General features: G+C 64.1%; 1 protein-coding gene across 1 annotated transcript; it reads left to right on the forward strand.

Annotated features, from left to right (window-relative positions):
- Positions 1–22,738, forward strand: MYO15A (myosin XVA). Its single transcript, XM_032704057.1, has 64 exons — positions 1–3,723; positions 4,559–4,641; positions 4,844–4,907; positions 5,013–5,122; positions 5,352–5,426; positions 5,574–5,664; positions 5,810–5,815; positions 6,148–6,251; positions 6,637–6,700; positions 6,785–6,898; positions 7,093–7,254; positions 7,358–7,471; positions 7,568–7,626; positions 7,876–7,999; positions 8,089–8,184; positions 8,264–8,395; positions 8,653–8,778; positions 8,954–9,031; positions 9,432–9,586; positions 9,723–9,768; positions 9,903–10,027; positions 10,266–10,383; positions 10,472–10,647; positions 10,734–10,818; positions 11,094–11,147; positions 11,279–11,360; positions 11,444–11,574; positions 12,478–12,573; positions 12,664–12,899; positions 13,131–13,309; positions 13,422–13,494; positions 13,659–13,850; positions 14,007–14,101; positions 14,200–14,288; positions 14,370–14,496; positions 14,624–14,685; positions 14,810–14,873; positions 14,983–15,121; positions 15,356–15,446; positions 15,530–15,626; positions 15,850–15,971; positions 16,068–16,127; positions 16,355–16,430; positions 16,778–16,893; positions 16,977–17,095; positions 17,179–17,320; positions 17,565–17,676; positions 17,811–17,885; positions 18,271–18,476; positions 18,544–18,677; positions 18,758–18,824; positions 18,967–19,039; positions 19,264–19,337; positions 19,410–19,492; positions 19,670–19,800; positions 19,916–20,010; positions 20,426–20,503; positions 20,742–20,838; positions 20,927–21,087; positions 21,190–21,323; positions 21,423–21,556; positions 22,083–22,216; positions 22,399–22,539; positions 22,623–22,738. Exons 1-64 carry the CDS (start codon positions 1–3, stop codon positions 22,722–22,724), a joined length of 10,503 nt encoding a protein of 3,500 aa, XP_032559948.1. The 3' UTR covers positions 22,725–22,738.
- The last annotated feature ends 162 nt before the right edge of the window (positions 22,739–22,900 follow it).

A 22,900-nucleotide genomic window follows, 5' to 3' on the forward strand; every position in this document is an offset into this window, starting at 1 on the left:
ATGGCTGGCAAGAAGGGGGCTCCCAAAAAGGAGGCCAAAGGGAAGAAGGACAACGGGAAAGGGAATGTTGGAAAGAAGGGCAAGAAGGAGGATCCCAGCGAGTCAGAGGATGCCTCAGATGCAGAGCTGCTGAAGGAAGAGGAGACCGAGGAGACAGAGGTGGTGGAGGAGGAGAAGCATGAGGAGGAGGAAGCTGCAGAAGACCCCAAGAAGGGGAAGGGGAAGGGGAAAGAGAAGGAGAAGGGGAAGGAGAAGAAGGCATTGCCCAAGGCGGGGGTGGCAAAGAAGATAGGCCGGGGAAAGAAGATGCAGCTGGAGACGCAGGAGGAGGAGGATGAAAGTGATGCCACGACGTCCAAGAAGAACCTGAAGGGCACCTCCAAGATGGTGATGGGGCTGGCGGCTGACAAGAAGAAGAAAGGGGCCAAGGGCGCGGAGGCCAAGGGCCAACCCAAAGAGTCCGCGGAACCCGGCCTGGCCAAGGAGGAGGAGGCGGCAGCGCCAAAGACCCGGGCGAAGCGGAGCCTCCGCAGCACTTCAAAGCTCTTCATGGGCTTCAAGAAGCTGGGGTTGCATCGGCCCAAGAAGGGGCAGTTCAAGAACACATCCCGCTTCTTCTGGGGGCTGCATAAGCAAAGCACCAAGAAGAGGAAGAAGAAGAAGAACAAGGCGGTGCTCAAGTCCACCTCCAACCTGATGATGCGCTTCAAGCACGTGGGCAAGAAGAGGAAGGAGGAGGAGGCCAAGAAGAAGAAGGAGGAGGAGGCCAAGAAGGAGGCGCCATCGAAGCCGTCGTTCCTGCTGCTGCGGCGGGGCGGGCAGGCCGCCGAGGATGGCGCGCTGCTCTTCCGCCGGTGCCCAGAAAGGAAATTCAAGCCGCGGGCACGGGTGCTGAGCAAGGCGGCCGCCGCCACGGGCTGGCTGGCCAGGAAGGTGCTCTCACGGCGCGGGCGGCTGACGGGGGGCAGCCGGGCGACCGACACGGCCTGGCTGTCCCGTATCGGTGCCAGGAAGCTGCCGTTCCCTGCGGAAGACGAGATCCTCAGGCACCGGGCCAACATGAAGCGGATCCCTGGCAGCAGCGGGCTGTTGGCCCCTGGCGCTGCGCGGCAGGGCAGCATGGTGAGGCGTCCGTCCCGGCGGCGCTCCCAGCACGCGCCGGCGGAGCCGCCAATGCCGCGCTACGGGTGGGCCGAGGAGGAGGACAGAGCCTTCAGCCGCCGGCGTGGCTACGGCAAGGAGGAGGACGCAGCCTACGGCTCCCGCCGTGGCTATGCCAAGAAGAAAGATGGAGCCTATGGGTCCTGGCGTGGCCACCCCAAGGAGGAAGGTGGAGCCTACGGCCCCCAGCATGGCTATGCTGAGGAGGATGGAGCCTATGGCCCGTGGCACGGCTACACTGATGAGGAAGATGGAGCCTTCAGCCCCCAACATGGCTACTCTGAGGAGGAAGAAGGCTACATGCAAAGCCCAGCCTACCCGGCTGGGTACAGGTTTGAGGATGCGATGCTGACCCCCTATGCTGACTACCCTGGCTACGAGACAGAGGAGGAGGAGGAGTACGATGTCTATGGGGGGTTTTGGGAGGAGGGTGACCCACCGGGACATCCCTATGGCTACACAGAGCTCGAGGATGAGGGGCCATTTGGGGGTGGATCCTCCCTTGGCCTCTACGACCCCTATGGCAGCGACCTCGAGTATGGAGAGGAGGCGGAGGGGCCCTTCAGCTACAGGGGGGACCCCTACGAGGACTTTGGGGAGCCCTTTGCTGGGGGGTACCCCGGCGGGGAGTACCCCGAGCATCACATCCAGTACAGCGAGGGGGGGTGGGCACCGCACGCCCAGTCCTCCTGCAACCCCTATGCCCTGGGGCTGGAGGAGATCGCCGAGGGCGAGGAGCCGGAGGAGTGGGAGGAAGGGGAGGAGGAGGAGAAGGACTATCCCTTCTCCATCCTCAGTGCCTCCTCACTCCGGGGCATGCGGGAGACTCTCTCCTCCAAGCTCTCCCTCAACAGGAAATTCAGGCTCTTTCCCCGGCCCCAGGTCAAGCTTTTCGGCAGGGACCGCCTGGACGTCCCCCTCCCGCCGTCTCCCCACCTGCCCGCCGCCCGCGACGAGGACGACTACGACGAGTACGAGCCGCCGCGTCCCCCGGCAGCCCCCGGCCCCGCAGCATCCCCTGCACGCCGGGTTTCGGCAGCGCGGGCGTGCGGGAGCCCTCTGGGGCAGTTCCTCCAGCGCTCCCTCTCGCAGCCCCAGAGCCACCCGCCGCGGGGTACGGGGGGATTGCGGGGCCCCCGCACCCCTCAGCCCTCCTACAGACGCTCCAGCCGCAGGCTGGCGGGGACGGAGAGCGCCGGTTTGGGGAGCCGGGACCCTCCACCGCGAGCATCTCCAGCCAGGGACCCTTCCCCGCCGGCGGGGCCCTGGGTGCAGCCCCCTCCCCGGGAGCCGGGGGCTGCGCGGCGGCCGTCGCTCCGCAACCCCTTCGCCAACCCCGGGCGCTCCCCATCGCCACCGCCAGCCCGTCCTCGCCCCGGCAGCACACGGGGCGAGGGGTCGCTGCGATCCCTCCGTGCCAGCCTCCGGCGCTTCAACCCCGAGCCCCCCGCCCCGCCGCCGGCCGCCCCCCGCTCACCGGGGCCCGGGGGGGGGAGGCGTTTAGGGGGCCCCGCGGCGGGGTCGGGGAGAACCCTGTCAACGCGGCGGAGCAGCCCCCCCGGGCTGCCGCTCCCCCAGGCCTGGCCACGGCTTCCCGAGCCCCCCACCAAGGCGGTGAAGCCGCTGCAGAGGACCCCCTTCCTGGCACCGTCCTCCCGCCCCGGCAGCCGTCGCCTCGGCCGCCCCGGCCCCTCCTGGGATGAAGAACTGCCCCCCTGGCAGGGAACCCCGCGGGGTCTCGCCGGGGTGCCTCCCCCGCCCAGCCCCGCTCCCAGCACCCCCAAAAGCTTCATCCAGCGCATCGGGCAGCCCCTTGCTGGGATGGCCCCCCACTCCCCGCCGGCCAGGCCGTCTGCGGAAGCAGGGGGGCACAGCCCCTCCTCGGGGCGCTCCGTGGGGCAGTCCCTCGCATCGCTGCTCGTCAGGAGCATGGCCTCCACCAAAGCCCCCCCATCCTCACCACCCTCCCGCCACCCCTCCACCCGTTCGCCCTCCTTGCCCCGGCGCCCATCCCGGCGGGACGGGAGCACCCGCAGGTCACCGAGCCCACCGTCGGGGCGCCGGGGCTGGGCCGACGCCGGGCGCCCCGTCCCCCCCTCCAACCCGCGTGGCAACCGGAGCCCCTCACCGCAGCGTCGCGCCGCTTTCCCACCCCCACACGGGCGAGCCCCCGGCTCCCCTGTAGCCCCCCGCCACGGCGCTCGGCCCCCGGGGCCGGCAGAGCCCGTCGAGGGCGAAGGGGCGGCCGGGGAGGAGGGCGCGGGGCGCTACGCGGTGGTGACGCCGCAGGTGCAGAGGTTGGGCTCCTTCCGGCGCGCGTCCCGCATGTACAAGCAGCACTGGTCCACGCAGCACGTCGTGCGGGTGCGGGAGATGCCCGACGCCTGGACGGCCGAGCAGGGCCCCCCCCAGCAGCCCACCCAGCGCGGCCGGCGGTGGGCGAGCCAGCGGGGAGCCGACATCGCCCGATACCTGAGCCAGCGCTCGCCGGGGGGCGGCTGGCGGGACAGGCACCCCTGGGCGGACGGGTACCTGGGCACCAAGCAGCCCTGGCGCACCAAGGTAACGCCGGCGGGGAGCCCCTCACGGGGGGATGGAGCCGGGGGGCGAGCCGGCGGGACCAGGGATGGGGTGGCGTGCTGAGGTGGCTGCCGGCTCCCCGGGGAACAAAGCCACTGGTGCCAGAGGGTTCGCAGCGCTCGGGGTGGAGGGTACTTGGCTATGGGTGGTCTGGGTGCTGGCGGGGGTCCTGCCGTGGGGAGCAGGCTGGAGGGGGAGCTCATCGCCCGTTGTGTGTCCCCCCACGGACGGCCCCTTTGGGGACACTTGACTCTGGTGTATGGAAATGTGGAGACGCGATCCGGCGGGGACGGGTGCGGGTGGCACGGTGACCCGGCGGGTGTCCGCTTTCCTGCCCACCACCTGGCCGGCCGCCACCGCAGCCTCCTGGGTGACACCCGTCCTGTGTCACCTCTGCCCGCGGCTATGGGGAGCAGCCTCAGCCCCGCGGCTCGGCCCCGTTCCATCACCTTCCCTGGAGGTGCCATCCTGCCCAGGAGCCTCCGTTGCCCAGCCCTTGCAGCCGTGATGGGGGTGGCACAGCAAGCAAGACTGGGCTTCTCAGGACCAGTCTTTCCTGGAATCATTTCCAAGGATGCCTTGGTGGCCCCGTGTCCCTGTATTCAGCTCTGCTGCTCTTCTGTGACACACAACACTCTCGCTGGGGGGTTGCAGGGCTGTAGGGTGTTTTCTTGAGGTTCCTGCCATCACTGGCTGTGTGTCCCCTGGTTTGGGTTGACAGATGGTGGGTTTTGGGGGGTGGTGGTGACTGGGTGGGACAGCTGAGCGGTTTGGCACAGCCCTGCCATGACAGAGCTGGGGTGGTTGCTCCGTGCAGATGCAGTCGCTGTGCAGCCTGCCCATCGTGCGGTACCAGGAGCCGCAGGAGGAGGACGGGCTGGAGGACATGACCCAGCTGGAGTGAGTGTCCCCATCCCCTTTGTGACCCAGGGGGCTGATGGGGCTGCTCCCTCAACCATGCACCCTGGCCCGGCTGCTCCCACCCCATCCCATTCCAACATGGGGGCCACTCCAGCCTCCCAGGGCTGAAGATGCTGGGGACACACTTGGGAATCCCTCCATCCCCCTGCCACCCCCTAATGCAGCCTCTGCCCCGTGCCAGGGACCTCCAGGAGGCCGCAGTGCTGAACAACATCCGGACACGGTTCGAGCGCCAGCTCATCTATGTAAGTTTAGGGGGGCGCAGCATCCCCCAAAGACCCCTGGTGTGAGGTCTGTGGAGGGCCATCGCCCTCCCAGACCTTGCAGTCTCAAATCTCGCTCTCTGGCAGACCTACATTGGCAGCATCCTGGTGTCAGTGAACCCATACCGGCTCTACAACATCTACGGGACAGAGCAGGTGCTGCAGTATGAAGGCAGAGCCCTGGGGGAGAACCCACCGTGAGTACCAGGGTGGCTCCAAATATCCTGTAGGGATGGGGGCACTCCTACCTGCTGTCACCCTCCTCTGGGTCCCACAGCAGCCCTGGGTGGTCCCAAGCCCCTGGGGACCCTTGGGTGCTGGACCATCTGTGTCCATGCATGGGGGTGCTTGGGGTACATTTGGGGTCCTTGTGCTGGGGCACTGAGGCACCACACCCCCTCCTTCTTCTGCTTCCCCCCACCACAGGCACCTCTTTGCCATCGCAAACGTCGCCTACTCCAAAGTGATGGATGCCAAACACAACCAGTGTATCATCATCAGGTGGGACATGGCCCCTAATCAGCACCACCCTAATTGCTGAGGTGGTGCTGCTGGGGATGGGGTGCTGGGGTTTTGAGGAGGGTTTAGGGTGGGTGCTCCCTGCTTGGCTGGGGATGACCCCAACCATGCTCCCACTCTATATTTCAGTGGGGAGAGTGGGTCAGGGAAGACCGAAGCCACCAAGCTGATCCTGCGCTACCTGGCAGCCGTCAGCCAGAAACGCAGCACTGCCCCGCAGGTAGGCTGCTGCCCTGGGGACACCCCCATCCCTGTGTGTCTGTGTCCCTATGTCCCTGTCCTCTTCTCCCTGTGCTCTCCTCCACCCCTGCTCATGGCTTGGCTGCTCTCTCCTTGTCCCCACGCTTCCACATGGACCACGGCAGATAGAGGTACTGAGGGGGACACGTGAGCTGGGACAGTTCAAGGGGATGGAGATCGTGATGGCATCTTGGCCATGTCACCCCAGCTGCAGGGGGATGGTGGGAGGGACAGGAGGAGCTTGGTGCATGAACATGGATGGGGTCCTTGTGCTCTCCCACATCCTCATTTAATCTGGCTGTGGTGCACACCTCGAATTTGGGCACCCACGGGTGTCTGCATGGGGCAGGGGTGGCAGGGAGTGTGGCAGGGGGTGACAAGGGGGTTGCCCCCACCATGGGAACAGCCTGTGGTGTGTCAAGTGCCCAGGATGACCCCCCAGCTCTCCTCATCACCACAACAGATCCTGGAGGCGACCCCCTTGCTGGAATCCTTCGGCAACGCCAAAACCGTGAGGAATGACAATTCCAGCAGGTTTGGGAAATTTGTGGAAATCTTTCTGGAAGAGTAAGTAATGCTGAGCAATACCTGTGTGTGGCTGTTTCCCCCCTGTGTCCCCCTGCCCTGGGAGTGCCCAGCTCAGCCCCTCACCCCGCTGCCAGGCTGACCCTTGGCTCTGGGGGAAAACATGGGGATGCTTTTGGGGACAAACCATGAGCTGGAAAGGTGATAACACCTGAGGACAGGTGACTGTCCCTGGGGTAGGGGCAGGGACGCTGTGCCCTGGGCTGGAACCCCGACCACTCCCAGTCTCTATCCCTGTCCCCATGTTCCACCCCCACTGACCCCTTGTGTGCTGGGGGGATCATCAGGGTGTGGGTGGGTGCCTCGGGGGGGTCCCAGCCCCTGCCCACGCCGAGGCTGCAGCGGGTGCCCGCTCTCCCCCCTGCAGCGGCTTGATCTGCGGTGCCATAACCTCGCAGTACCTGCTGGAGAAGTCCCGCGTGGTCTTCCAGGTGTGTGGTGAGGGGGTCCTGGGCTCTGCCCCACACTCTGCCCCCTCTGCCTCCCCCTCCTCAGCTCTGTCCTCTGCTCCCCAGGCCAAGAGTGAGCGCAACTACCACATCTTCTACGAGATGCTGGCAGGGCTGCCCGCCCAGCAGCGCCAGCGGTACTGCCTGCAGGGTGCCGAGACCTACTACTACCTGAACCAGGTAGTGTGCTTCTCCCCAGCCCCCCCACGCTGCCTGATTTTTGGGGGGCTGCCCAACCTCGGGGTGCTGGTGGGTCCCTGAGTCCTCAGTGTGTGGATGGGGAGGGTGCTCAGGGCAGGGTGATCCCCCCACGCTGGTTGCTGGCCCCTCTCCCCCCGCTGAGAGCCACTGATGGACCGAGGGGGTTGTGCCAGGGTGGGAACTGCGAGATTCCCGGCAAGGACGACGCGGAGGATTTCCGCCGGCTGCTCAACACCATGGAGGTGCTGAGCTTCAGCGTGGACGAGCAGAACAGCATCTTCCGCATCCTCTCCTCCGTCCTCCACCTGGGAAACGTCTACTTTGAGAAATACGAGGTACCCTGCAGGGAGCCAAAATGTGCTCCTCAGGTGTGGTTTGGGATGTGGCAGGTGTGTGTGGGGGGGTCACCACGTCCCACCACGTCCCTGTGTCCCGCAGACCGACTGCCAGGAGGTGGCCACGGTGGTGAGCGCCACGGAGATCCGGACGGTGGCTGAGCTGCTGCAGGTGTCCCCTGAGGGCCTGCAGAAAGCCATCACCTTCAAGGTGACGGTGAGTGCAGGGGGGCACAGGCAGGGAGGGGGGGTCTCTGTCCCTGGAGACCGTGGCTGGTGTTGCTAAAACTCCATCACGCTGTTTCCCAACCAGGAAACGCTGCGGGAGAAGATTTTTACCCCTCTCACTGTTGAAAGCGCCGTGGATGCCAGGTAGAGGGAAGGGGGGCTGTGCTGCTGGGGGGACACAGGGGGATTGACCCTCAGGAATGGGGTGGGAGGTGAAATGCCAGCTGGGAAAAGAGGTGGTCAGGTCCCCCAGTGTGGATTAGGCTCTCCAGTGATTAAAACTCCAGCCCTAAGGGCTGCCCTGTGCTGTGATGGGTGCTGGCCATGGCAGTGGGGATGTACACAGTGCCATGCCATGACATTCCAGAGCTCCATCACTCTTCTCCTTCCCAGGGATGCCATTGCCAAGACCCTCTACTCCCTGCTCTTTGGCTGGCTCACAGACCGCATCAACAAGCTGGTGTACCCGCGGCAGGAGGCCCTCTCCATCGCCATCCTGGACATCTACGGCTTCGAGGTGAGCAGGATCCATCCCAGCTCCATCCTGGCTCAATCCCTGCTCCATCCTCCTGGAGTCTCAGGCTCAACAGACCTTCCTTCTCACAGGACCTCAACTTCAACAGCTTCGAGCAGCTGTGCATCAACTACGCCAACGAGTACCTGCAGTTCTTCTTCAACAAGATCGTCTTCCAGGAGGAGCAGGTGGGTCAGTGGGCAGTGCCAGGCTCTGCTCCCGTGCCAGGGGAGAGAGCTCAGGTGTGACCTGCATCTGCTCCCATAGGAGGAGTATCTCCGGGAGCAGATTGAGTGGAAGGAGATCCCCTTCAGCGACAACCAGCCCTGCATCGACCTCATCTCCCAGAAGCCCTACGGCATCCTCCGGATCCTGGATGACCAGAGCTGCTTCCCCCAGGTGAGGGGTGCCTGGTAATGAAACAGCAGCACTGGGTGATCACTGTGGTTATGGAATCACTGTGGCCCAGGGGTGCTCTTCTCCTGGGCTGTCCTGGACAACCTGGGAGATCCTCTGGGTTTCTCTGGACTGGATAAGCCCCAAGAATCATAGAATCATCATAGAATCCCAGAATGGTTTGGGTTGAAAGGTACCTTGAAGCTCCAATCTGCTGCTGAACTGCCCAAGCTGTGTCTCACCCCTGTGTCCCTCCCCAGGCCACCGACCACACATTCCTCCAGAAGTGTCACTACCACCATGGGACAAACCCACTCTACACAAAGCCCAAGATGCCACTGCCCGAGTTCACCATCAAGCACTATGCAGGGAAGGTGACCTACCAGGTGTGTGGCAGGGGCATGCCCAGCTGGGGTGTTAAGCAGGAGGTTGATCCTGCACCAAGCAGGGAGGTGCAGCACAGGGGGGGTCTGGCTGGGACCCCCCATCCCAGCCTGGAGCTCCTCGCCTCACCCCTTCATGCTGCCAGGCTCCTCACCATGAGGTTTTGCTCTTTGCCAGGTTCACAAATTTTTGGATAAAAACTATGACCAGGTCCGTCAGGATGTGCTGGACCTGTTCATCAGCAGCAAGACCAAGGTAGGGCCCTGCCTGAGCCTGGTTTGGTGGTGACACAGGGTGCTGGTGGCCATACATCTCTTTTCATGTCCCCAAGTCTGTGTCCCCATGACCAGTGAAGCCAAGGGGGACCTGAAGCAGAAAATGCCTCTGGCTCCACCCTGTGCCTTCCTTTCATAGGGTCCTCTGGGCTTTGACCCCTCAAGCATTTGACACAAATGGGCACATTGGCTGCTCTTATGCTTTGTATCCTAATCCATATCCTCATTCCCATCCCTATCCAGGGAATCCAGCCACAAATAGGGGATGCAGCTTGCTTAGAGCTGGGCAAAAAGGCAGTGGCTGGGCTGGGAAGAGGAGCCAGGGGAGCTGCACCATCCCGGCCACCTTCCTCCTCACTAACCCTTCCCGTCTCCCCAAGGTGGTGGCCAACCTCTTCTTTGGCCATGCCCAGGTGATGGCCCGGCAGAGGAGCCTCATCCGGAGGAGCAGCACCAGGACACGGAGGTACAAGGCTCCCACTGTGGCCGCCCGCTTCCAGCAGTCGCTCCTGGAGCTGGTGGAGAAGATGGAGAGGTCAGAGTGGGCAGAGTGGGCAGCCAGGCCATGCACTGGGCTGGTGGGGACAGGGTGACAGTGGAACATGAGCCCGAGGTGAGCGGGCTGGCTTTGTCCTCTGTCCTTCGTGGCTAATGGGGTCTCTCTGTTGCAGGTGCAACCCCTTCTTCGTGCGCTGTCTCAAACCCAACAACAAGAAGGTGACAGCCAAGGCTTTCCAGCCTGCAGTGATGCCAGTGCTGCCTGCCCCGCTGGCACTGGGAGCATGGTGGGAACACACTGAGCAGGGGTTTGCCCAGGCAGCCACTGAGGTTTCTCCCCATTCCCTCCCCAGGAGCCGGGGCTCTTCGAGGCTGACGTGGTCAGCAGCCAGCTGCGCTACTCGGGCATCCTGGAGACCATCCGCATCCGCAAGGAGGGCTTCCCCATCCGCATCCCCTTCCTCGTCTTCATCGACAGGTGCCCTGGGGCTGTGGGTGGGGTACCGCCATATGGTCCAGTGAGAGGAGACCACAGAACTTGTGGGTGTTTTGGGGGGCAGTGTTTGGGCCGGGGTTCCCCCACAGTGGGAGCTGGGGGCCCCTTACTTTGATGCACAGCTCCGGGAGAAGCTGCATCTCCAAGCACGGTGCTTGTCACCGCAGGGAGGGTCCATGCTGGGGTCCCGGCAGGGTCACAGTGTCATGGGCTCACCCAGGTACCGCTGCCTCGTCGACATGTGGTCCAACATCATTCCCAATGGAGCCAACTGCGTGGAGATGCTGAGGAATCTCTGCACCGTTAACCCCGGCATGTACTACGTTGGCGTCACCAAGGTACTGCCCTGGGAGGGGTTTTGGCTCTGGTGGTGCCCTGGGGGTGGTGGCCAAGGCAGGGAGCTCATGGCATCATCCCTGCTCCCAGCTCTTCCTTAAGGAGCAGCTGTATCAGGCACTGGAGAGCAAGCGAGCCCGTGCCCATCACCTGGCCGCGCTCACTCTCCAGCGCTACGCTCGCACCTTCTTCATCAAGCGGCGCTTCCGCTCCCTCCGCCGCAAGATCGTCCTCCTGCAGAGCCGGGCACGGGGATTCCTGGCCAGGTGGGGGTCCTGGGGGGGCGTCACGGGGGCTCTAGTGGGTGGCAGAGGGTGATGGGTGGCAGAGGGTGATGGGTGCCCTCCCGCAGGCAGCGGTACCGGCGCATGCGGCACACGCTCATCAAGTTCAGGTCGCTGGTGCACATCTACGTGAACCGCCGGCAGTACCTCAAGGTGAGGTGGGGGCTGGCACATTCCAGGGATGTCCTGGGCACCTGCTCCCACCCTGCTGCATGTTCAGTGGTGGGTCTGAAGAAAGCCCCCCCCAAACCCTGAGCTCCTCCAGGCCCCATACTACCACCTCCTCCATGTCCCATGGGGCACTGATGGTACTTCCTTGGGATGAAAACCTGGTGACATTTGGGGAGGCAGTGGCACCCCCCAAGTTCCTGCTGCCTCTGGGTCTCCCTCCCTCCCTGTGGGACTCAGAATGGCTGCTCTGCTTGCAGAGGAAGGAGGATGCTCGCCGGCGGGCTGAGGAGGAGAAGGAGAGGATGAAGGAGGTAACAGGCACTCAGCACGCATGTGTTGCTATGCCCTTGTCCCTGCCATGTGCTCGCCCACCGAGGCACCCATGGGTGCTGGCACAGGGAGCAGTGTGGTGAGTGGGCACATCCCTGTGCTGTGGTGGCAGGAGCTGACACGGAGGGAGGTGGTGGATGTCACCCACCTGGAGATCCCGGCCGAGCTGATGGGGCTGCTGGAGGCCGCTGCAGGTGAGCGGGTCCTACAGTGCCATCGCCCCCAGCCCCTTTTCCCCACCCCCCCAGCTGTGCCATAGCTGCCCGCTGTGCCACAGCCGCCCAGGAGGTGAACGCTGGCTGCGTGGTCCTGGTGCCACCGCCAGCACTGCAGCCTGACTCCAAGCTCACCCTCCCGCTCGACATCAACGACTACCCCATGGCCAAGTACGTGCGGGGCCACTTCCAGGTAAGGTGGATGCCGTGGCCCAGCAGTGGGGAGCCTGTCCAGACAGCTTTTGGGGGGTCCCCGGCACCCCGGTTGTGGCTGAGCGTTTAGAATCAGGGTCCCTGCGGCGGTTCCCCACACCATCCCACCGGGCTCTGCCCCAGCTTTGGCCCCAGGGACGCCACGGGGAGCAAGAGAGGCTGGATCCGGGGTGGTTGTGGTACTGTGGTGAGCTGGCTGCCACCTCCCTCCCTCCCCGTGGGTTCCTGTCGTCTCCAGAGGCCGGGGGGACCATGCTGAGGCTATCGGAGAGAGACCCGCTGAGCCCTCCTGGACGCCCGACGCGGGGCGGATCCGGAACGCTGGGGCGGGAGACCAGGTCGCTTTGCTCCCGGGACCCCGGCCCCATCCCTGGCCACTTTGCCCCATTCCTCCTCTTTGCCCTCTATTTTTGCCCTGTGTTTCCCTGTCCCCGGCATCCTGAGTGGTAGCATCAGGGCTGATGCTGGATCCTCCTCTCAGCCTCAACAAACTGCTGGTATACAATCATAGACTGGTTTGGGTTTGAAGGGATGTTAAAGCCCATCTCGTTCCAACCTCTTGCCATGGGCAGGGACACCTTCCACTATCCCAGGTTGCTCCAAACCCTGTCCAACCTGGCCTTGAACACTTCCAGGGATAGGGCAGCCACAGCTTCTCTGGGCAACCTGTGCCAGGGCCTCATCACCCATCTCTGGTGCTGCCAGCACAGCTTGAGCCCGTCCCTTCCCCGTTCCTGACAGGCTGCCAGCCCCATCCTGTGCCCAGCCCTTTGGCAGCCCCATAGTCCCCATCCAGCATCAGCACCACGCTCAGCACCCTGGGGCCGGCCCCTCGTGGCCTGAGGCTGTCCCCAGGTAGCCACGGGTGCGGGTGTTGCCGCAGGAACCGGCGTTCGGGATGCTGACGGCCCCGCTGAAGGCCCCCCTCACCCGGCTGGACGAGGAGCTGTGCCACGAGGCACTCAGCATCTTCCAGCTGGTAGGTGGGATGGCACAGGATCCATCACTGTGATCCCCTGCCTGCTCCCTGCCCAGGGCCAGAGGGAGGACCTGGCTGTCCCCATGGCAGATCCTGCGGTTCATGGGGGACCCGGGGCTGGGCGGCCTGCAGGAGACCCTCTTCGGCAACTACATCGTGCAGAAGGGGCTGTCGGTGCCAGGGCTGCGGGATGAGCTCCTGGCACAAGCTGCCAACCAGGTCTGGCGGAACACCAACGTCAACAATGAGGAGCGGGGCTGGCTGCTGTTGGCCACCTGTCTCAGTGCCTTCCCCCCGTCCGCCACCTTCGACAAGTACCTGCTCAAGTGAGCCAGGGATGGGCATGGGGATGGGGAGCAGGGATGGCTGGGACCCTTGGGGATAGACTGGCATTCATGCCTGGGGACATTGCTGTGGCTCTTCAGGGGACTTTCCTGGCACCTGTGCCTGAGGACACTGCTTAGGTCCAACCAGGACCTGTGGTCCTGTGCCAACCTGGCACACGTGCCTGGGGATGCCACCCAGGTCCCTCCTGCAGCACCGTCCCTTCCCCACAGGTTTGTCTCTGACTATGCCTTCGCTGGCTACAAGCCGGTGTGCCAGCGCAAGCTGATGCATGCCATGGCCCAGTCCCAGCTGGGCACGGCGGCCGCCCGCACCTTCCCGCCCTCGCTGCTGGAGTGGACGGCGAACCGGCAGCAGGCCAGCATGGCCCTCGACCTGCACTGCTTCAACGGTGCGGCTGGCACAGCACCGGGCAGGGCGGTGGCGAGGGGCGGTCACAGGGTGACCACCCTCACGGGCAGGAGGGGACTGGTGGGACCAGCTCACCGCCCATCCCTCCCCAGGTGACCAGTTCTCCTGCCCCATCCACTCCTGGAGCACGGGTGAGGACCTGGCAGGGGATGTCCTGAAGCACAGGTAGGCACTGGCTTGGCACCCACGGTGTCACCCCAGGGCTGTTTTGGGTGTCACCAGGATCGGGGAGTGGGAATGCCCAGCTTGTGGGCAGGGTGTCCCTAAAAAGCTGGGGCACCGCTGGTAGCCCGTGCCCATCCCCATCCCCAGCATCTGGCTTTTGGCAGGGGACTGGCAGAGGGCTGGCGTGGCTGGTCTGTGGCCATGAAGGTGGGTGCCCAGTGGGCTGAGCTGTCTGGCCATGACTATGTCCTGGACCTCATCTCCGACCTCGAGCTGCTCCGGGGCTTCCCCAGACAGAAATCCTGCTTCCTCATCGCATGGGATGGGACTGAGAGCCTCGGCAGGGACAGCCGGGTGTAGGTACCCGGGCAGGGATGGGTCGCCTGCTGTGGGGCTGGTGGGTGAACCCTGGAACCAGGCTGGATGGGTGCTGGATAGGGGTGGGTGGGCTCCTGGAGGAGGGGATCTGGCACCTAGTGGGTGCTCGGTGAGCACATCCTCCCTCTCTACAGGGTGCTGGGACATGGGTTGGATTTGGATGAGGTGCCTCCTCCCCCAGCTGTGAAAGCCCCCACACTGCCCTCCACAGAGATGTACCACTCCCATGGTAGGACATCCTCCCCCTGGTCCCAGTGCTGCAGTGAAGCTCTGCCATGCTGGTGGAGCTCTGCTGCTGGCAGCTCATCCCTCCTTGTCCCCCTGCAGACGGGGAATTTGGGGAGCCACGCAGCCAGAAGGGTCTGGACCGGTACCTGGACAGCCTCTTCGATCCTGTGCTCTCCTACGGCAATGGGGTGAGAGGGGCATCCCCCTGCCCGAGGTATTTTTGGGGTGCAGGTGGCTTGGCCACCTTACCCTGATTCCTGCCCCCCCAGGAGCTGGAGAAGCCGGCCATCCTCTCACAGAGGATGAAGGGAGGAGGTGGAGTGGGAGGGGGGGACAGTGGCAGTGATGCCAATCAGAGTGGACCCCCTGTGCCTGCGGAGATGCGTCAGCCGAGGGGTGAGCGCCCCGAGCACTCCCACATCCCACCCCAGCTCCCTGCCTCAGTTTCCCAGCCTGGTCCCTGGTGGGGGGGCATGCCTGCACCCAGAACCTCACAGCTGATCTCTTCTCTTTGTCATTGCAGGCACAGAGCCAGCCCTGTCCCCGCAGAGCCGGCCAGATGCCAACCAGCCACTCGGACTCCTGGTCAGTGCTGGGGGGCTGGAAGGGGTCAAGCCCCTCCTCCGCTTCAGGGCAGCTCCCTTGGGCAGCCCCTGGGGATGGGTGCAGCTGGGGGTGCTGGGTGCTGATGGCACAGTGTCCCTTGCAGGGCAGAGCAGCGGAGGGGACACCACCTCGCACCCCCCAGCCCCGGCCCTACTTGCAGAAAGCCGGTAAGGGGTCCTGGTGCAGTGGGGCGGCCACGGGAGCCCGTGGCACCGAGCCAGGGCCCAGGTGTGGGGGCAGTGTCCAGCCCCCCCATAGCCATTCTTGACCCTGCAGCAGCCATGGGGCGGCGGTGGCCGGGAGAGCTGGTGCGGCATTCCCGGCTCAACTCGGAGCATTTCCCACGGCCCACACACGACATCCGGAACATCATCCGGCAGTGCCAGCCAGCCCTGCGCAGCTCCCAGGCCCCCAGGTACCCACTCGGGTCCCCAGCCAAGCCATGGGCACATGGGCGGGTCCATGTGCTGGCCCTGACGCCAGGGTGTAGGGAATGGTGGGGTGCAGGGAATGATGGGGTTGCAGGTGATGCCAGGTACAGGTGATGCTGGGGTACAGGTAATTCCAGCATGCCGGTGATACCAGGTACAGGTGATGCCAGGATGCAGGTGATTCCAGGTATAGGCAATGTAGGATGCTGTCTCTGCAGCAAGCTTTTTGGGAAGAAGGTGGACCCCCATGAGGAAGCCATGCAGATCCTGAAGGAACAGCTCTCGGCAGCCCCGGTGCCAACGGCTGTGGTAGGGATGTGGCCGCCCCCATGTCCCCCCCACTAGGCTGGGGGTGTCACTGGCACTGACCACAGCCCCTCTGTGCCTCACAGGGGCCCAAGGAGGTGGTGGCCACGGTGAAGCCGGTGCCCAGTGCCAGGTACCAGCTGCGAGCACCCACGGGGCGTCCAGCAGCCACCCGGCCCCCAGGTATTGCTGGGCAGAGCTGTGGCACGGGGGGGGCCAGGGTGGAGTGGGGCACCTCATCCTCCCAGTGGCACTGGGTGATGCCTTATGCAGCCTGGTGCTAGTCCAGCTCCACAGCACCCTCATGGAATAGCCACTGTGTCCGGCTCAACCTGACAACTGCTCCTCGTGCCTCAGTTTCCCTGGGTGGAGGGGCCTTCCTGCAGAGCTTTCTGTCCCTTCACAGTCTCTGTCTCTCGGGAGCTCCCGTCTGAGGCACAGCAAGTCCAGACCCAGCTGCACCGGAGCTGCAGTGAGGACTTCTACACCTACCACAACGTGCCCTGGAAAATATTCATCCGGAAGGAGGTACTGATTTATGGGGACACTCAGGGGCAGGCTGGTGCCGAGGTGCTACAGAGATAAAGGGGGCTTTTCACCAAGCCCTGTTCTCTCTCCTGACAGGTTTTCTACCCTAAGGACAGCATCAACAACCCACTGCTGCTCGACCTCATCTTCAGGCAGGTGAGGCACCAAGCTGGCCCCTTAAGCCCCCCCGGGGTCCCCTGGAAGCTGAGGTATTCCCCAGTGGGGTGATGGCTCACTCATCCCACCGCAGATGTCCCATCTTCCCCTGCTGAGCTGCCATGTAGGAGCTGCCCCAAGCCAGGGGGAGCGGGCAGGGCAGAGGGGCTGGGGTCCCACCACGCTCCCTGGCACATGACCTCACTGCTCCTCACCCCCTTTCCCAGATCTTCAACGATGTGCTGTCTGACACCTGCATCCGGATCAGCCAGGAGGAGCGGCTCCACTTGAAATCCCTCTTTGGTAACCCTCAACCACATCCCCGTGTCCTGCTGCTCCCTGCCTGGGGGGGCTCACACACCTGGGGGGCTCAAACGCAGCCTCTCTAGTGCCTAGCCTCATCTCCTGGGGCCATGACTGGCTGGGGTAGTTTTGCCTCCAAATGCAATGACCCCCTGGTAACCTAGTGCTCCGTAATGTCACGAGTTCTGTCAGGTCTCAGCCAGTTGCTGGGGGGACAGAGGTCTCTCCATCATGTTCCTGCCAGGTGTGGGAAGGCTATGATCATCCCTGCTCCTGCTGGGAACCATGCCCGGATCCTTCCCAGAGAGGGAGGATGCTCACCAAGAGGTATTTCCCTCTCCCCACAGCGGAAAACAAGCTGGACTCCTTCAGCCCTGTGGCCACCGAGAGCGTCAAGAGAGAGATCATCGCTGCAGCCCGGGATGGCTGTGAGGTGTATTTCTCCCGTCTCTTCCCCGCCACGGTGAGGGTCTGGCCGTGGGGCAGGTCAGCATGGGGGCCACCATGGCCCCGTGCCCCCGGCTGAGGCACTGTCCTGGCCCACAGGGCAGTGTGGGGACGGGTGTGCAGATCCTGGCCGTGTCCCACGCCGGCATCAAGCTGCTGCGGCTGGTGAAGGGCACCAACGTCCCCGGGGAGCAGCTGCGGGTGCTGCGGGCGTACAGGTGGGGGTGAGGACCGTGGGAGGCCGGGGTGGGATGGGTGCCATGGGTGCCAGGTGTTTCAGCCTCCCCTCGCCCTGCCCCAGCTACGCCGACGTGCTCTTCGTGACCACCCCATCCAGGAACATGCTGGAGTTCAACCTGCGCAGCGAGAAGCTCATCCTCTTCTCCCCCAAAGCCCCCCAGGTCAAGGTCATGGTCGACCACTTCATCACGGAGCTCAGGAAGGTGGGGGGTGCCCTGGGTCCGGGAGGTGTGGGGGGGCATGTCCTGGGGGTCAGACCCTGCCCATGTGCCCACACTTGGGGGGCTGGGGTGGGCAGCAGAGGGCATCCTGTGAATAGGACCATGCATGGAACTGGGGGGGACACCCTGGGGTGGTTCTGGGGCTGTGGGTGCTCGAAGCCCCTGTGCTGGGTGGGATGTGGGTGTCCCTGTGTGCAATGGCTGTGCCAGCCCCTGCTGTGCCCAGGACTCCCAGTATGTGGTGGCTGTCAGGAACTACAGCCCAGAGGATGGGGGACAGCTCAGCTTCCACAAAGGGGACATCATCCACCTCCAGTCGCTGGAGCATCCTGAGAGAGGTGAGAGGCCTCCACACAGCCCCCCACAGTGAAACACCCTCATGGGGGTGGCAGGACTGATGGCTTCACCTGCCCCAGAGGTGGCCATGTACTTGTCTTGCACCCTGTGACACCCCCTGTCCCCATGGTGTCAGACTACTACTATGGCTGTGTGGTCCGCAAGAAGGTGATGTACCTGGAGGAGCTGAAGACGGGCACCCAGGACTTTGGTGAGTGCCACGCTGCCCCATATGTGTCCCTCGTGTGCCCTGAGCTGTGTCCCTTCCTGGGGCTGGGGGATAGGGCAGGATCCTCAGCAGGATGGCTTGGGATCTTTTCGGCACTGACCCAATGCAGGGGGATGCTCCCCTGTGGGTCCCACACTGGGTGGCACCGGGTGCTGCCCATGTCCCTGCAGGTGACGGGCTTTGTGGCCCCTCTTCCCTGCCTTTACCTCAAATGCTGCTGAACTGCAGCTGCTTCCAGCCAAAATCTGTGGCCAGACCCCTGGAAAAGGCTGGGAATGCAAAGGCAGGAGGAAGCAAACAGAGATTTTTTGGGGGTGTCCACCTGGGCTGCCAGCCCGGGGCCATCCCCACCATCTCTCCGCTGCAGGGTGGAAGTTCGGGGCCATCCATGGCAGGCCAGGGCTCTTCCCTGCCGAGTACGTCCAGCCCGTCGCGGCGCCCGACTTTGTCCATTTGCCCGCGGAGAGGAAGGAGGAGCCCAGGGACAAGCAGGGCAGGGTGGCAGCTTCGGCGGCCGTGGCCGTGGCCGTGGCCTCCACTGCTGCCGCCCAGGAGCTGGACCGGAAAACCGAGGTGGGTTCTGGGCTGGGGCTGCCACACGGTGCTGGCTGTGCCCGGTGCCCACTGCCCTGCTCTGCAGGTGTCCCCGGCCAGTGCCACCTTTGCGGAGGGTCTGGAGGGAGACGGTGTCGAGCAGCTCAGGGATGTCACAGGGACCTGCCCCATGCTGGCCTTTGCCCAGCGGCATTTCCGTGCGGCACGACATGGGACCATGTGAGTGTCCGGCGGTGGGACAGGGACACGCCGTGGTGGGGACACCTGTGCCCACCTGCTCCCTTGAACCTCTGTCCCAGGGATTCCTGTGGGACAAAGGCCAGGAGGGATGTGCCCAGTGTGCTGGAGATGCTGACGTTCACCAAGGTACAGGGAAGCGGGGAGCCTGGGGTGCCCCTGCCCTGCTGTCACCTGCAGGTCCCACCAAGATCCCAGGGGGAGCTCCCTGAATGGCACTCCAGCATCCCTCTGGCTGCTCCCGGGAGCTGACCCTCTCCCCCCACTCCAGATCCCCATTCAGGAGTCGCTCATCGAATTTGTGGATGGTGGCATCAACAAACTGGCTGCTGAGGCTTTCCAAGGTAGGCAGGGACATGAGCATCATGTCCCCCTGTCCCCTGGCCATTCCCAGCCCATCCTTTGAGGGCTGTGGGGGCAGGACCAGGACGGGCAGATGGAGTAGCCTGTGGGACTTAGGTCCTCTGGTCCCACTGCCCCATGTGCTTGGAACGTGCCCACCCAGGGAGTGTGTCCCTGGGGAGGGGATTCACTGAGCTGTGTCACTGTGTGGCTTTGTTATCCCCAGCTGTGATGAAGTTCATGGGCGACCACCCTCTGCGGGGGCAGACAGAGCTGGACGCTGTCTGCACCATCCTCAAGGTAAATCCACCACCGGGGCAGTGAGTCCTGGGGGTGGCCTGGGCAGGGAGTGGCAGCTATGTCTGTCCCCAGCTCTGTGCGCAGCACGAGGTCCTGCGGGACGAGGTGTATTGCCAGATCATCAAGCAGATCACCAACAACACCAGCTCCAAGACGTGAGTCCCTACACCCAGCTGGGACAGCAGAGGCTGGCACTGGGGACATTTGTGTCCCTGGCTGGGCTGAGCTGCCACAGCATGGGGGGAGACCCGGGGACCCCATCCCCAGGGTGATGGGTGCCACCGTGGGCACCCTCGCCCTGCTCAGTGGTTTAGCCCTGGCTCTTCCCACAGGGACAGCTGCCAGAAGGGCTGGAGGCTGCTCTACATCCTCGCTGCCTACTACAAGTGCTCCGAGGTGCTCCGGCCCTTTCTCCTGGCCTTCCTGCAGGACGCTAGCAGGCACCCGGAGCTGCCCTTCCATGGTAGGGGCTGTGCACGCCCCAGGGTGCTGGGTGCGTGGTGGGGAAGGACACCCTGGGATGTCACAGGGCTCAGGAGTGGCGGCTCAGCCCCGTCCTTCATCCCAATCCCTGCCAGGCATCGCCAAAGCCTGCGAGCAGAACCTGCGGAAAACCCTGCAGTTCGGCGGCCGCAGCCTCTTCCCCAGCAGCATGGAGCTCAAGGCCATGGTGGTGAGGCTGGGAGCTTGTGAGTGCCTGTGGAATGTGGGGCAGGGCTGGTATCAACTTGAGGTGCCCCCTAGAAGTTCTGGATACCTGCATAGTCTCGGGATCCCTCTGTGGGCTTGGGATTTTGCCCAGACACTGCTCTGGAACTGAGCTGATCCTTTTTTGGGATCTTCCCAAAAGAACACAGTCCTTTTTGGGGTCTGCTTTTCACTGCTTTGGGGGTGCCCTGAGCTTGCAGGGGTCCTCAGTGGGGATGCAGCTCTGTGGACACAGAGCTGGAGGTGTGATGGCTCACAAAGGCAGGATGGGCAAGAGATAGGATGATCCCAATGGGATGGTCCTGTGGGATAGCTGGAGTGTCCTCTGGGGCCTTGCTGTGCAAAGGGCCCCCTGCACCCCAACAAGTCCTCCCATGCAGGCTGGACGCAGCGCCAAGCGCCAGCTCTTCCTCCTGCCCGGTGGCATCGAGAGGCACCTCAAGATCAAGACGTGCTCGGTGAGTCAGAGGGGCAGGAGGCTCCGTGCACCCCAGGACTGTGGTGACCCCTCAGAGGGTGCAGATGTGGGGGGGCTGCGCTCCTCGGCTGTTCCCGCTGTGGGACTTTGTTCACTGGGAAAGGCGGATCCCTTCCCTGGGCAGCTGCTTGGGACGAGCCTCAATGCAGGACATGTTGGTGGCCTGGAGCACAACAGGGGGACGTGGCAGTGCCCCAGCCACCTGTCCCTGTGCCCAGGTGGCTCTGGATGTGATCGAGGAGCTGTGCTGTGAGATGGGGCTGCAGCATCCAGAGGCTTTGGAGGAGTACATCCTCTTCGTGGTGACCGACAGAGGTGAGGGGCTGGCGGGAACGCGATGGGACAGGATGGGGTGGCCATGCTCGTGGTGTGGTGGCCACGCTCAGGCTCTCGGGTGGCACAGGGCAGAGTGTGCGGCCACTGACCCGCCGGGAATATGTCCTGGATGTGGCTGCTGAGACGGAGTGCCGGGACACCAGCTACACCTTCTGGTGCCGCCGCGTGGTCTGGAGCCAGCCCCTCAAGTTCGACAACGAGCTCTACGTCACCGTCCACTACAACCAGGTCGGGCCACCCCATCAGCCTCCCACAGGGCCACCTCCCTGTCCCCCCCAGAGCGTGCCCTGTCCCCAAGCTGTGTCCCTGTGCCCTGTTTCCCCCCACCAGGTGCTCCCTGACTACCTCAAGGGGCTGTTCACCGTCCTGCCACCCTCGAGGCCGGGAGAGCAGCACTTCCCACACGTGGCCAAGCTGGCTGCCCTCCAGCACCGAGCCAAGGACCACCACCACCTCCCCACTGCGTACGGCCAGGGATGGGGCATCGTGGGGGGAAAAACATGCATCCCGTGGGGTTTGGGACCCACTGGCCAGTGCTGGCCCTGACCTCGGGCTCCCCGCAGGCGGGAGATGCAGGACTACGTCCCCCCACAGCTCTTCCGCCTGCTGAAGCCCCAGTCCTGGCTGCAGATGGTGACCCAGCACGTCCAGCAAGCCAAGGCCCTCAGCGCCCACCAGGCCAGGGCACAGTTCCTGGGTGAGGGGACAGGGATGGGGACAGGGAGGTGACACAGATAGGGAGAGGATGCTGAGAGGATACAATGCTAATGAGGACACAATGCTAATGAGGATGCAGTACTGCTTGAGACACAGTCCTGCTGGAGATACAAGGCTGTTGGGGATGGGAATTGCCCAGGAGGTGATGGGTATGGGAAGCATCATCCTGCCTGGAGGGTGATGATGATGATAGGGATGGAATTCTGCTGGTGGCTCCTCTGCAGAGACTCTGGGACAGGGAGCTCCCTGTGTGGAGCCTGAGGTGCTCCACATGGAGGGCAGGATGCATTGGCAGAACAGGACAGGCTGCTCCCAGGCCCCAGTTTCCCTTAGCTGCTCCGGGGTCCAGAGCCTGAAGCAGTGCAAGGCTCCGGGAACCAAATCAGCTCCTGTCAGGCATGGAGCTGGCTGAGCCCTTGGCAGAGCCCCTGTGGGTGCAGTCCACCCTGGGGACCTGGCAGGAGTGGGTGGCAGTGGGCACTGAGACCCCATCCTCCACCCCACAGGGTTGCTGAGTGCCTACCCCATGTTTGGCTCATCCTTCTTCTACATCCAGAGCTGCAGCAACAACGCCATTGTCTCACCCTGCATCCTGGCCGTCAACCAGAACGGCCTCAACTTCCTCAGCAAGGAGACCCACGTAGGTGGGGGGCTGTGTGGGACACGTGGGATCATGGAATGGTTTGGTTTGGAAGGAACCTTAAAGCTCATCCAGTTCCAAGGGCATCTCCTACTAGACCAGGTTGCTCCAAGCTCTGTCCAACCTGAGGTCCCCGCTCCCCTTGGTGGGGTTCACAGGGCCACTCCCCCTGTTCCCACCAGGAACCCATCGCCAAGTTCTCGCTGAACGAGATCCAGTCCACGCGGACGCAGCGGCCGACGGCCGGATCCAGCTATCCCTACGTGGAGATCACGCTGGGAGACCTCCTGGCCCAGGGCATCACCCAGCTGCAGCTGGAGCAGGTTGGGGACACCCGGGGGGGGGCCCCGCTGGGGGTCCCATGGCAGTGGCACGGCCACTGACCGCCGGCGTGTCCCCCTGGCAGGGCCTGGAGCTGTGCCGGGTGGTGGCCGTGCACATGGAGAGGCTGCTGGGTGCCCGGGAGAAGCGGCTGACGCTGCCGCCCAGCGAGATCACCCTGCTCTGAGCCCGCCGCGGCACCCCGGACCCCGCCGCGGGGCACAGCGGGTGCGGTGCCCCCGGGGCGTCCCCAGCCCGGCCGGTGCCGCCGTCCCCGCTCGCAGCTAATGTTGTTACGGGGTTTATACAAGCCCGGGAGCCCGGCACGACTCGCTGTCCGTGGTTTTGTGCCGCACTTGTTGC

Source organism: Chiroxiphia lanceolata, chromosome 16 (genome assembly GCF_009829145.1).
Source record: "Chiroxiphia lanceolata isolate bChiLan1 chromosome 16, bChiLan1.pri, whole genome shotgun sequence".
Taxonomy (NCBI): Eukaryota; Metazoa; Chordata; class Aves; order Passeriformes; family Pipridae; genus Chiroxiphia; species Chiroxiphia lanceolata.

Coding starts and splice junctions, on each gene's coding strand:
- MYO15A (XM_032704057.1), top strand. CDS start 1: ATGGCTGGCAAGAAGGGGGCTCCCAAAAAGGAGGCCAAAGGGAAGAAG. Junction 16,431..16,777: donor CCACTTGAAATCCCTCTTTG/GTAACCCTCAAC, acceptor CTCTCCCCACAG/CGGAAAACAAGCTGGACTCC. Junction 17,677..17,810: donor GCTGGAGCATCCTGAGAGAG/GTGAGAGGCCTC, acceptor CCATGGTGTCAG/ACTACTACTATGGCTGTGTG.